We start from the raw sequence: 14,427 nt of genomic DNA, 5'->3' as shown, positions 1-14,427 counted from the left end.
GGTCTTTTAATACTGTCAGCATGGCAGAATCAAGTTCCTTAAAAGGCATTTGAGAGATAAACAACCTTTTTTATAAAGAAGTGAAGGCGGCAAAAACAAAGTCTATTTTTTTTTTATTGGAACTCCATTTATAAATCATAAGGTGCAAAATTTTTACACTTTAACGCCTGTTACAGCTTTTAAGTGCTGTAAGTAACCATACTATGCAGTATTAATTTCAAAGCCATACTTTAATGTTGCACAGCTGCTTTTGTCCTTAGAATGTTAGTTTAAAATAATTACACAGCTCTATACGAAGTTTAATCAAGATTGGTTACTTTGTCAGTTGAGGGCTTTTCTGTGAACTAACTTTCTGGGGATTAAGGTGAAATCTTCTTAACATAAAAATTCTTACCCAGATATTCTTTTTTTTTTTTTTTTTTTTGATTTTTATTTATTTATTTATTTTCCCCCAAAGCCCCAGTAGATAGTTGTATGTCACAGTTGCACAGCCTTCTAGTTGCCGTATGTGGGACGCGGCCTCAGCATGGCCGGAGAAGCGGTGCGTCAGTGTGCGCCCGGGATCCTAACCCAGGTCGCCAGCAGCGGAGCGCGCGCACTTAACTGCTAAGCCACGGGGCCGGCCCTCACCCAGATATTCTGTCCTCGATGGCAGCAGGGATCTTGGTGATGACTTTGTAAGGGAGGAAGACAGTTCCTCTACCCTCTAGGTCCTTCTGGCTGGTCTAAAAATTAAATTGACATGAGACAGAATAACAGGAGAAAATCAAGCAAAGTTTAATCACATGTATACCTGGGAGAAACCCAGGAAAACCGAGTAACTCGCCAGAATGGCCAAAGCCACCACCTTAAATACCATCTTCAGCTAAAGACAAAGGAGGAAGTTGAGGGTACTAGTTTGGGACTTCAAAGGGGAGGAAGGCAATTTACATGGAGATGGACATGTTAGATAAATAAGTATTTGCTGGGCCATCTATAGACAGTGTGACCCGAGAGACAGAACTTTGATAAAAATGGGCTTGCTGGTGCCTTTCTGTCTATCACACCTAGTTTACATTATACTATCTTATCATGTTATATCTTATGATGTTAGCTCCTTCCTGGAACAGGCCTTCTATCTTAAATTCTTTTAGGCAGTTAGGGGGAAGGTCAAAGTTTCTTTCAGAGTCTTTTGTTCTTAAAAATAAGGCAAAGAGACACATTTTGGGGTGGGCACTTCTGATCCCCCACAAGTTCCTAAACATGACTTGTCCCTTGAGCCACTTTGTTTGAATAAAGCCTGGCTGCTGTGGATGACTGGTGCACAGTTGCCGTCCTAGATTCTCCCATCACCATCCTCCCAGGGATTCCTTTGATATCGTTCTCCTGTGTTGAGTTCCCATTTCCTACGTTCCCTGCTCTTACTTTGGTGTGAAGCACATTCTGTAATATGAACGTGGGTGACAGATTCTTGTGGCCTTCCATGCCTGAAATAGCTTTGTTCTACCCTCACACTTGATTACTTGTTTGCCTGAGGATAGTGTTCTGTGTTGCTCATTTCCCTTCAGAATCTTGCAGACATTGTTCTCTTGGCTTGGTTCCACTGTTGATTTTGTGATGACAAGAGCCATCTGATTCCTGATCATTTATGTGTTACCTGGCTTGGGTTTTGTTTTTGATTTTGTCCCCACCCCTCTCTCTATCCCCCTACCCCTAGGGCAGCTTATAGAATCTTCTTTTTGTTCTCAAGTTTCTGAGATTTCCCAGTGATGTGCCTTGGATGTGGCTTGATTTTCATTTATTATCCTGGGCATTTGGTAGACCCTTTCATTCCAGCAACTGATGAGTTCTCAGAAGTTTTCTTGAATTATTTTGTTGATAATTTCGTCATCTTCACTACTCTCTGGTCTCTGTTTCTGGAACTCCTGTTAATTGGATGTTGGACCTCTGGGAGTGAGCCTTTGATTTTATCTTTGCTCTCTTTTTTTCCATCACTGTCCTTTTGCTTTCCTTTCTGAGAGATTTTAACTTTATCTTCCAACCCTCTGACAGACTTGTTTTGTCTCTGCTATTGTATTTTTTGTTTTGTTTGTTTTTTGCAGGGGAAGATTTGCCCTAAGCTAATATCTGTTGCCAGTCTTCCTCCTTTTTTCTTCATTTTCCCCCCCAGTGCCCCCGTACATAGTTATGTGTAGTTGTAAGTTCTTCTAGTTCTTCTCTGTGAGCTACCGCCACAGCATGGCTACTGACAGATGAGTGGTGTGGTTCCACACCCAGGAACTGAACCCGGGAAGCAGAGCATGCCGAACTTTAACCGCTAGGACATCAGGGATGGCTCATGCTATTGAATTTTTAATTTCTGCAATCTGTCTTTATGTCTTTTGAATGTTTCTTTTTTAGAGCATCCTGTTCTTATTCCACAGTTGCAATATGTTTTCTTATCTCTTTGATCAGCTTAATATTTTTTTTTCAGGTTTACTTCTCCCTGCACAATTTTTGTTTGTTCCAGGTTGCTTTTTGTGTGTTTGTTTAGATCGCTCTTGTTAAAAGACAAACTGAGGCATGTTAAAAATTTTAAGAGTTAATTTGAGCAAAAGTCAATTCGAATTGAGCAGCATCCAATCTAGTAGATAGAAAGGAGCTTCAAGGAGCTGTACAAAATAAAAGACTTTTATAGGCGGGAAGGGAGCAGAACAAGGAAGTTGTGTCAGGCAAAAAATTGGATTGGTTATTCTAGAGTTACTTTCCTTTAGGGGATCGCAGGGGTCTGTCGTGCAGATGACCTACCTAGTGCTAATCAGGTAATTCTTGATTGACTGGTTTAAGATTCCATTTCTGGGAGAGCTGAAACTTTACTTAAGTCTCTGTCGGGTGACGGGCTTAGCATATGCAACTCCATTTTGGGCCTGTTGTCTTGTTTTTAACACTATCTTCCATGTTAAAGAGTTTCTTCAGATTTCTAGTAATCCTTGATTATTTGCTTATAATCAAGATTGAAAGACAAGAAAGCTTATGGGCAGCTCTTAAGTGTGGAGCTGAAGTTTGTCTGCTTGAGGCATCACAGTAGGGTAATCCGACTATGCCGTTTGTTGGGTGATGCCCGTATGAGTGTATTTTTAGGTATTTCCTTTGTGACTGACAAGATTCTCAGGGGAAAATCCTCCAAACTCCTGCCTAGAGAGTGCAGTCTGATCGCTGGCATTTCTGGGTGGAAGGAACCTAGTAGGAGAAGACCCAGCAACACTCAGTGTGCATGTGGCCACTTACTCGACCTGTTAGCTGTATGGTACCCAGATTCTCAAATATGCTTTTGACTGGCTTGGTGTCTCCCAGTCCAGAGAATGAGGGGCAGACATTCAGAGGCATAGATAAGGGAAAATATCTGGGAATCTCACTTCTCAAAAATACTTTCACCCTGTTCTTCCTTGCTTTGGCCTCGCCACCTCACCTTAACATCAGAGCATGGAGTGTAAATTGTTTGGTTTTCAGCTCTTCTCACTGCCAACAAGGGATTTGATTTACTTGAGTCAGTTAAGTCAGTTACCACGGATTTTTCTGGATTCCAAAATTTTGTTGCTGTTGTCCTCTCTCCTGCTTCCTGTCATAATCCTTGTGGGATTATGACTTTGAAAAAAAATCCCTTCAGTGTTGTTTTAATTGAGTTTTGGGAAGGAACGAAATTAGACATGTGGTCAATCTGCCATTTTAACCCAAAGTCCCTTTAAAAGCTTTTAAGAGTTAGACTTACCCATTTATGCAGGACATTTTTATGACGCTCCTACCATGTGCCAGACACTTAGGCACACTCTTGTCCTTTCCACATAGTGTGTGCATTGGTGCTCATTAACTAAAATCACAATACATAAATAAAATAAATGGCTATTTAAACAAACATTTGAGTCAGTTGTGCAAGAATTTGAGTATTACAGACATTAATATGGAAGTTATATAAGTTAAATACCTCTGAACAAATGCCTGTAACAGTGGCAATGCAGTTCTGTTTCTCTGGGGAAATATGTACTGAATACCATCCGATGATGCTGGAAATACAGCTAATCCTTACTGTTTATGGTAGTTATGTTCTATAAAGTCACTAAGAACACTGAATTAGCAGATACTGAACCATTGCTCCTAGAGGATATATAGGGTTAGGTTCCTGCCAACCTCTGGTCACAACATTTTCATCAACCAATCATCTATCACCTTATGTTATTTGTGTTTCTGTTTAAAGACACCTTATTTAATATGCCTGAATGAAGCTTCTCTAACATGTATTTTCACACAGCATTCCTCTCCTTAGGAACACTAGACAGCACTTCAGCACTATGTTTGGGGGCCATTTTCAATAGCAAAATTGGCAACAAAAAACACAGCACTAAATAAACCACAAAAAGGGCACTTCCCCTTTTTTACAGTATGAGAGCTGAAACAGGAAGGCAAGGCATCCCCTTGTTCAACCTCAGCTGGGAACATGTGTTGGGCCACTCAAATTTTTTACCATTCTGTGCATGTCCACAAGTGACCGCAAAATTGCTGCAAGTATTGATTTGGGGGTTACAAATAAATTTTAGCAAGTAAGTAAATTTGCAAATACAAAATGCACAAATAATGAGAATCAATACCCTGGTACACCAGTCTTTGAGAGAAGAAGCAGTTTGTTATGCAGTCGATTGATGAGGAGACAGAAGGACAGGCTCTGAACTCTGTCTCCGCAATCCAGGATATGGGGTAAGGTTTAAGGCTTTGGGGAGGGCAGGCTGGTATGCACTGGCAGGATGAGTTTCAATTGGCAGATCAAAATTTTCTCTTCTGCACTTGCTCCTGGCTGGTTCTCCACCCCTGAAAAAGAGCTTTTAACATCCTGTTGTTGATAAGGTCAATTATGGGAGGTTACTGGGAAAAACACAGTAAACAAGGATAAAGTTGTTATGCAGATTTAAGTCCTTGCCTTCTCCATTGATAAGAGTTTCTAGAGATTCACAGTCATTCTCCCCTTCCTGGCACAGAGAGGGAGGCACCCTTACAAATGGAGATTTCTCTTATAAGTGTAAATTTCTCTTACAAAAGGGTAACTTCTACTAGGTTTTCAGAGCTTTTCCTATGTTTGCTGTTTTTTAATCATCAGCTCAAAACAGCCCTTATGCCAAAGAGGCATATTTTGGGGTAGCAAGTTCTGTACCTCATCTTTGGAATCCCACAATCCCCCCAGCCCAACAGGGAAAGGCATTTATAACCCCTCTAAAAGAAACAGTGCAGATTTTATATGCATTTATGTATGCTTATAAAAGCTGTTGCTCTCCAGAGTTTTTATTAGCCAATGTAATCGATAATAGCCAGTAATAGACTGAGTAATTAACAATTTACATACATTTCGTCGTTGGCTTTTATAGCCTTGTGAAGTAGATGTTATTTCTATTTAAAAGAACTGAAAACTAGTTTGAAAGATTTGAGTAACTTACTCGTACTCCTCATGGCTAGTAAATAGAGGAGTAGGGATTTGTCTGACATCTGAGGTCTTGGCTGTTACACTGGACTGAGCATCCCCTCCAAAGGATCCTTGTTCCTGCTGCTAGGTCACTGAAGTTGTTTGAGTAAGGCTTCTATGCTACAGTGAGGGGGATGTGTGGGAGTGTTATCTGGTTTATTTTTTAAGTGTAATTCTCTCTTTTAAAAATTTTATCCTGGATTTGTTTTCGTGATCATTTAATTTTAATGTTTGTTTACTTTTAAATCCAGTTTACTTATATAATTAAAGTTGGAAAGATAGTATATATTATTACAATCATAGAATTTTAATTGGGAGTGTCTTTTAAAAATAATATAATAAAATCCACTTATTTTACTCAGGAGAAAACCAAAGCTCCAGGAAATTAACTTGCCCAAAGTCACGCAGTTACTAAGCCAGTATCTAAATTGCTTAACTCTCAATCTAATTCTTTTCTCTGCCTAAGTTTTATGTAGCCCCTTGTACTCAAAAGATTCTTTTAACCAATTTGACAAAGAGTTAGTACCCAAAGTCAAGGCAAAATCTGTTGTACTACCACATGCTCACTACTTTTTAACTTTGACTTCCTGGAGTGAACCACTCATATGAAACAAAATTTCTTTAGAGCAGGGGAAGAAAACAGCTGTCTACAGGGGCCAGGCCTGACTTATGAACTGTGGTGAACTAGAGAGAGCCTGCCCCAGGGAAGCATTGCCCTCTTAGAGTCATCTGATTAGTGACACTTGAAAATGCAGGTCCAGTGTTATCAGATCTTCTAATTTTTCATGGGAAGCTAGAAAACCAGATATTGTGAAATATTGACAACTCTGTCGTACTTTAAAACCACACCATAAGACAAAAAACAAAAACGTCTGAGGGCCGGTTTGAGGCTCCAGGTTTGAAACCTGTACTTGGGAGAATTTAGCTTACACTGCAGCTTTCATTCCTCTGCACCATTAGTGACTCTGAGAAGGAGCCTAAACCAGTTTCTAGTGACATGTTAAATGAAAACCCTTAAGTTAAATTTATAAGCCAGTAAACCAGGCACAGTTAGTCTGGCTGTTTACTTCCTGAAATAATTTGTTTACATGTGTTTTTGCTGCATGTTACCCACAAAACAAAGATCATATGTGTTTATTACAAGTTAGAATTGATTAGTATTTTGAAGTCAAGTGGAGAATTTTGCAGCCTCATATGTTAGCAGACTTGCTATCCTTATCTAATGCATGCAAGGCTCTCATAGCATTATCACTTGCTGAAAATAGGTATTTTATCTTGCTTTACGGCTGTAGACATTACACAGCATCTGCAACCCTCTTAGAACTCTCAGCAATAGAATGTCACCACATGCATCCAGAGTCTTACCTTATTTATTTCCTGAGAAAATAATGGGAGTTAATGGTAAAAGCATGAACTGATGTAAAAACAAAAGCATTCTAAATCTAAAGCACAGTTATCAGTTACTGATGAACTTCTTTTTCAGTAGTATCAGAAAAAAATAGATGAGAGTAAATACCTGGAGAATTTTGGGAGAACTGTGGCATTCATCTATCTTTTTGTAAAGCATCTTATTGAAATATAACGTACATACAGAAAAATATGCGAATTATAAATGTACAATTCAATGGATTTTCTCAAAATGAACACGCCTGTGTAACCAGCACCCAGATTAAGAAATGAAACATTTATCCATACTACTATTGGTGGACATGTGGCTTTCCATTTGGGAGCTATTAGATTTAGTGCTGCCATGAACATTCTTGTACATGTTTTTCTGGTGAACTTGGCACATATCTATGTTGGGTATAGGTATATACCTGGGAGTGGAGTGGCTGGGTCATAGGATATCCGTATATTGCCAGTTTTCCAATGTGTTTGAACCAGTTCAGACTCCTAGCAGTGTATGACTTCCAGTTGTTTCACATCCTAACCATCCTGATCTTGGCTTTTTCATTTCAGTCATTCTAATGGATATCTCATTGTGGTTTTAATTTACATTTTCTGATGATTATTGAGATTCAGCACCCTTCATTTGCTTATTGGCCATTTGGATATCCTCTTGTAAAGTCCAGATTCAAGTCTTTTGCACTGGCTTTGTAAACTTTTTTTCTTTAACTTTTAAAAATAAATAGTTTGTTTATATAAACATTCTCATTCAAAGAGCTAGCTACTTTTCCCCCCATTGACTCCACTGCAGTGAATAACATCTTAGAGATCTGCCGATATATGTATAAAACCAAAATAGCTTTGGCGCACAAGATTACCTTCTAGATAACTTTATAAACAAGAGGAAACCTTGCATGGAATGTTCTTTTCAGGCCATTTAACCTATCAACATTTATTATTAGTAAGAAAAAATGAAATAAAAGTAGTAATAAACACAGACATACTTTAAAAAAATTTAGTGTTTGGAATAGACGTTTGCATTTCTGGTTTTATGAATTTGTTTTATGAATTCTGATTGGAAACAGAATCAGCTGTTAATTAGTAATACTTCACTAATAGAAGAGTTCATTTAGAAAAAGAAGGTAGCTTAAATTTGCCCTTTTAAAAAATATTTATCAGTACAGTTGTTGGGGTTTTTTTCCTGCTTAAAAGAAATGTATGGTTGTGGTGAAAAATTCAGAACTTACAGAAATGTGTAACAGAAATTGAAAGTCTCCCATAATCTCACCTTCCAGAGATAATTGTTTGGTTTGTATTCATCCAGATTTTCTTCTATGAATTTGCTAACATATATCACAAATGATATACTCTACATACTATTTTGCCACTTGCTTCTTTAACCTAACAATAATTGTTGTTACTGAATTTTAAGAGTTTTTAAAAAATATTATCTATGATAATTGGATACTCATTATTGACAATAAGAATGCCTTATTGAACAGATAAAACTAAAATGTAATTAGTATATCAATTTTATTAACCTTACTTATAGATCTTTATTTTATTTATTTATTTATTTATTTTTTTGGTGAGGAAGATTGGCCCTGAGCTAACATCCATGCCAGTCTTCCTCTATTTTGTATGTGGGACGCCACCACAGCATGGCTTGATGAGTGGTGTGTCAGTCTGCACCCAGGACTCGAACCTGCAAACCCCGGGCCACCAAAGCGCAGCCTGCAAACTTAACCACTATGCCACCAGGCAGGGCCTAGATCTTTAAAATGGTTCATTTTCTGGCAGGTTCAATATGCATCTTTTAATTTACTTAACATAATATTTTCCTAGTAAACAGATAAATTCCAGCTAAGGAAGATCTAAATCAATCAAACAGATTGAAAGTGGCTTGATTTTTCAGCAGTTCTTTTTATATTTGTCATCTTAATAATGAAAATTCCTCTACTGAATTGGTAATTCTGCCCTATATTCTTCGTGAGGACTTCTCTGGATTGAGCCTGCACTTTACACTTTGGTAGGATGGTGGCTGCTGATCATTTCAGGTGGCTCGGGTGGCTGTCAGAGAACCTGCAGATCTGACTAGTCGTCCAAAGGTTGTGCTTGTTTTTTAGTGCAGTACTCGGCATTATTGGGAATGTCGTCAGATCCTTCTGAAAAGAGAATATCTAGTCTCTGGAAATCTCCAAGTGGATATTTTTTTTTAAGCAGTGAGGCTAACTTACAAGTATATACCGGGGCCGGCCTGGTGGCGCAAGAGGTTAAGTGCGCGTGCTCCACTGGGGCGGCCCAGGGTTCGCCGGTTCAGATCCCAGGCGCGCACCGACCCACTGCTTGGCAAGCCATGCTGTGGCGGCGTCCCATATAAAGTGGAGGAAGATGGGCACGGATGTTAGCCCAGGGCCAGTCTTCCTCAGAAAAAAAAAGAGGAGGATTGGCAGATGTTAACACAGGGCTGATCTTTCTCATACACACACACACAAAAAAGTATATACTGTCAGGCCTTTTATACAGTATTTTACAAGTTAAAATAAATTCCAAGGTATTCTGCTTTGTGGAGTAATATAACATCTAATGTACAAAAAAAATCCTTTTTTCTCTAACTAGAGGCAACTCTTCAGATAAATCATTATATTGAAATGAGAATAATTGAGCTTCATTTTCTCTATCTAGATTTAAAAGACTGTATAAAATAATGTTGCCAAATATTAAAGAAGATAAATTCTTTTAACACCTTTATTGTAACTCTTATTGGTGAAATCAGTGTGGTCTAGGTGTGGGGGTTTGATTGTCTTGAGTTTCTTGTACTAAAGCAGTACTTCGCAGTTGATCATCTTCCAGTTTTGTGAAGTATTTCACCCAAACGTGCTTTTCTGTTCCACTAGGACCAGATAGAAGTTTCTCTGTTTTTTATAGGTTTGGCAATCTTAGGAACAGAAAGTAGACATTCTTCTCTGGAGACTTTTCTGTGACTGAGCTGGCATCACGTAATAGATGTCCTTAATAAGAAGTAGTGAATGGGAGCAGGTTTAATACAAGCGTTACTGCGCAAAGTGGGAAGATGCTGTGGTGTGTGTTGCTACTCTAAATGTGAGGTACTAGTTTCAATAGCTAATCAAGTCATTGTAGGATAAATTATTTTATTCTGGGCCCCCAAAAAGGGTGATTCAAAATCATCTAACTATTAGATGAGTTTTGGAAACACTTAGATCCAAAAGAACATAAAGGTAAGTGTCTCGTTGCCCATATTCCCCTCTCCTTCCACGGTGAGTATGGGCAACCCAAATAAAGTGACTATTAGCCCTGTGGTTCTTAGATCTTTCCACTAATTGTTTGGGAAAACAAAATTGTTTCCATTTGTTCTTCTGCAAACAAAGAAATAGAGCTATAGTTCTTCAAACTGTTGGTGTAAATGGTCAAATTACTTTTTTGTTTTTTAAACAATCTTGTTTCCTGAGCTGAGAACTCATTACCAGACTTACTCTGCAGTATGTTTTTGTCTGCTAAATTAAAACAAATCAAAACAAAACAACAACCAAAAAAGCCCACCATAACCTGCATGTAGCTTTTTAGCAGTAAGGACCTACTAGTGACAGATGCTTAGCCATTGTCATGTGAGCAACTTTGTTGTAATAAGCATAAACAAGAGTTGCCCTGGGGGAGCTACTGGAACTGATTGATCAGACTTTAAGGAGAGTCATTACATGGTAAGCAGCATGACTGTTTAGAGAGTATCTGTTCAGGATATTGGAAAGCTCCAAGTGTGTGGTGGCTATGGAGGTTATGAGGCTGCTACTGCTCCCTAATACCTAATACCCGATTTTATAGCTACTTTTCAGTTTTAGTTAGGGTGTCTTTCTCTTGATGTGTTATGCATTACCTATTGTTTAAACTTTTTCCCTTTCTTTTAAGTGAATCATTTTATAGGAGGAGGGAAAAAACCAGCCTGCTAGGTTGAAATGAAACCTCGTGAAGGAGATTTAATCCCTTGCTTAGGAGTGTGGGGATTTATAATTTAACTAATTCATCATTAGGGTCTTGGGTCAGTATTGGCAAGCATACCCCTGATTTTCACTTGTGTTTTATGGAGTATATGTAAATTAGCTTTATTCTCTATTCCTTGTGTTTATAAGCTATGTGAAAAAATCAAGTACTGCTTATAGAACATCGTTAGTTGAGATCTGACTTTGCAAGTGCAACTTTCTCTGTGCTTTTGGATTGAAGAAGGCGTTAAGTGGGACCCTTGGAAGTCAGACAGAACAAATTAAACATGGGCCAAATCAGAGTCCCAGGATGTTTTGAAGGGTGGTTTGTTTGTTTTGCTTTGGAGTGGGAGTTGTTGTTTTGTTCTTTGGGGGCTCTCCGAAGTGAAACTGATGATCTTAGAGTGTTAGTATTTGTCTTTCTTGTTTCCTTTAGGTTAATGTTTGAAAGTTATTAATCAGGTTGAGTAAAATGGGTATCCTGCCCTAAGGGTTTTCCTGCTTAGTGGAAAAGCTGTGATTTATAAAGTCACAGCATAATGAAATAAAGTGATAATGAAAAGCCTTGGGCAGACTGGCTGTGTAATATATTTTAGGCTATTTGCACAGGTTGGTTTGTTTAATTACTGTTATTTTTGTTCTTATCAGAATTGTCGTTTCTAACAGTAGGATCCTACAAACTGTTTAAACCAAATCTTGCTTGCTACAGTAGAAAATAGGCTCAGAATATCTTCTTAAAGTCCAAACCATTCCTTTAAAGGCTAACAGATGTTTGCTCCCCTCTCCAGTCAGTGAAAGATGAACTCTTACTAGTTCCTTTCCTCTTTGCTTTTGAACATGGCATTAAGTGGAAGTAGATTTGCATCCTTTTGGGGTTTTGACCAAAGCACACACCCATCCCTTTCCTCCCTCCCTGGAACTGGTTCAAGATTTGGAGAGTAGGGTTTGTTTGGGGGCGTTTCCCTTGTGTTATCTCTGTGTGAGCATATGCTAGGGTTGAATTTATTTTGACCCTTCCATTTTAAATTTGGAAGCAAAGCAAGAGTTTAAAGTACAACAGGAGAAGAGAGCCTACTGAACTTTAGACATGAGGGACCCAGGGAGGAAGGTGCGTACATGCATTCTGAAGCTTTCCCCTAGAGCTTGGCCATCTTCATTCATATACTTAATTGAGAGCTAATAATTACTAGGTGAAGGGGAAATATTTAAAACTACATAAAGATATGTGTGACACGTGTTGGTGTGCTTAATTTTACAGCAATGCCTCTAGAATCCACAATTTTGAAGTTGATGGCAGAACAAGTAAATTCTAAATTTTTATTTGAAAGCCTTTTGGAAAAGCTTAGGAGGATGGATATTTGCAAGGAAAAATGTATCATTTGTGATTGATCTTTAAGGGAATGACTGAGAAATTATATAGATATTTTAGGCATTCTATCATTTTTGTCTTCCAAAGTATCAAATAAAGAGAACTATAAATGGTTATTAGATAAAGGTTACCCAGATTCTCCTCAGAGTTGAGAAGCAAATCTGTCTTCATTGATTATTATTTATCTTTGTCCAGTAATTTTGAGCACAGTACCTTGCATGTATGGTAGGCTGTACTGACTTCTTTCTTGACTGATCTTTTCCAGAGCCTGGCCCAACTAGAGAATCTGTGCAAACAGCTGTATGAAACAACAGATACAACCACTCGACTCCAGGCAGAGAAAGCCTTGGTTGAATTCACCAACAGCCCCGATTGCCTGAGCAAGTGCCAGCTACTCCTTGAAAGAGGAAGTGTACGTAAGATTTGAAAATTCCTGAAGGATAACAGAGGTTTAGGAAAATATATCCTGGTTCTAAGTTTAGGGGTGGATTGGGATAGCTTCTGTTTCTTGATTCTTCTAGGTGCCTCTGCCTTCTTAATTTTACTTTTAAAAAGCACCATACCTGCCAGGTTGGCAAAAAATACTATACAGCCTCATCAGGAAAATCTTGGTGAACATATATTTTGTCCTGTCATTTTTCATCTTGAATCAAACTTCTGGGACTCCTTTTCTGTTTTACACTTAAGTACCACCTCCTATCCTTTACAAAGAACATAGGCCTGTATATAGTGACTTTTCTTATCCACAAAGTCCATGTCATCATACAAGATCCCCAGTTTTCTCTGTTTTTCCTCCTCTGTACCACAGCTGCTTCTTATTGCCTTACAAGTGTAGGGTAAAAATGATCTTGACAATGAAATTAAAGGAAGTATAGTTTTAAAAATGGAATTAGAGGGCCGACTCCGTGGCTTAGTGGTTGAGTGCGTGCGCTCCGCTGCTGGCGGCCCGGGTTCAGATCCCGGGTGCGCACCGACGCACTGCTTCTCCGGCCATGCTGGGGCCGCGTCCCACATACAGCAACTAGAAGGATGTGCAGCTATGACATACAACTATCTACTGGGGCTTTGAGGGAAAAAATAAATAAATAAAATTATATATTAAAAAAAATGGAATTAGAGCCTCTTCTAGCTTAAAAATGGCAATGCAGTGATCAAAGTAATGCTTTTATTGAGACATAATTTGATTGAATTAATATTTTTGGCAAGGTGGAGGTGTTAGGGAGGGTAAGTACCCAACCAGGGTTTCATGAAGGGGCACTGAGAGAATCAGAATCCCAACTAGAGGCCTGCCCTGTGGCTTAGTGGTTAAGTGCACGCGCTCCGCTACTGGCGGCCCGGGTTCGGATCCTGGGTGCGCACCGACGTATCACTTCTCCGGCCATGCTGAGGCCGTGTCCCACATACAGCAACTAGAAGGATGTGCAGCTATGACATACAACTATCTACTGGGGCTTTGGGGGAAAAAAAAATGAGGAGGATTGGCAATAGATGTTAGGTCAGAGCCGGTCTTCCTCAGCAAAAAGAGGAGGATTAGCACGGATGTTAGCTCAGGGCTGATCTTCCTCACCAAAAAAAAAAAAAAAAATCCCAACTAGACTAGCAGCTAACACTGCGCTTAGGACTGGAAGGAAATGTGAAAAGAACAAAAACAGTTCATTTGTTGAGAGGGTAGAATTCTAGATGACTTCATTTTTTAATTTTCATTAGTTGTGTTACACTATTAATGCAGTAAATAGAACAAATTACAATTGGATAAAAATTATCCTTCAGTGGCTGAGCATTACAGAGTCGTGGTCAGAGATTGTCTAGTGCTCTGTTTTGTTTTCACATGTAGTATTTGTATATTTCTTTTCAATCATTCAGTCTTAGGATTGATCCACTTACATTTGTACTGTGGGAGATGCACAACCAGCTCTTCTAGTTGACTCCCACTGGAGCCCCAGTGTCATCTCGGGCTCTGTTAACTCCACTTCCTCATGTTGACGGTCAACAGGCTGGAATAAAATAGGATTGGTGCAGTACTAAAAACACTTAATTATAGTGGATTCTTCCTTTTTAATCTCTGTTGACTTCTTAGTGACTTAGCAGATTTATTGGAATTATGTGTAAAAACCATTTACATGTTATATAGTGTATAGTTAATATACTGTATTCTGTAGGTATAGTCTCTCTTGCATTATTAGTGATTTGACACACCTGCTGTAATCAATTTA

General features: G+C 38.7%; 1 protein-coding gene across 2 annotated transcripts in view; it reads left to right on the top strand.

Annotated features, from left to right (window-relative positions):
• XPO7 (exportin 7) overlaps positions 1 to 14,427 on the top strand; it is a 94,509-nt gene that overhangs the window by 42,788 nt on the left and 37,294 nt on the right. For both annotated transcript variants that reach the window (XM_058550581.1, XM_058550580.1), the window contains exon 2: positions 12,480 to 12,626. In XM_058550581.1, the coding sequence (XP_058406564.1) occupies positions 12,480 to 12,626 (147 nt within the window). The remainder of the gene's footprint in view (positions 1 to 12,479; positions 12,627 to 14,427) is intronic.

Source organism: Diceros bicornis, chromosome 11, assembly GCF_020826845.1.
Source record: "Diceros bicornis minor isolate mBicDic1 chromosome 11, mDicBic1.mat.cur, whole genome shotgun sequence".
Taxonomy (NCBI): Eukaryota; Metazoa; Chordata; class Mammalia; order Perissodactyla; family Rhinocerotidae; genus Diceros; species Diceros bicornis.
This window is presented reverse-complemented; position numbering and strand designations above follow the sequence as displayed.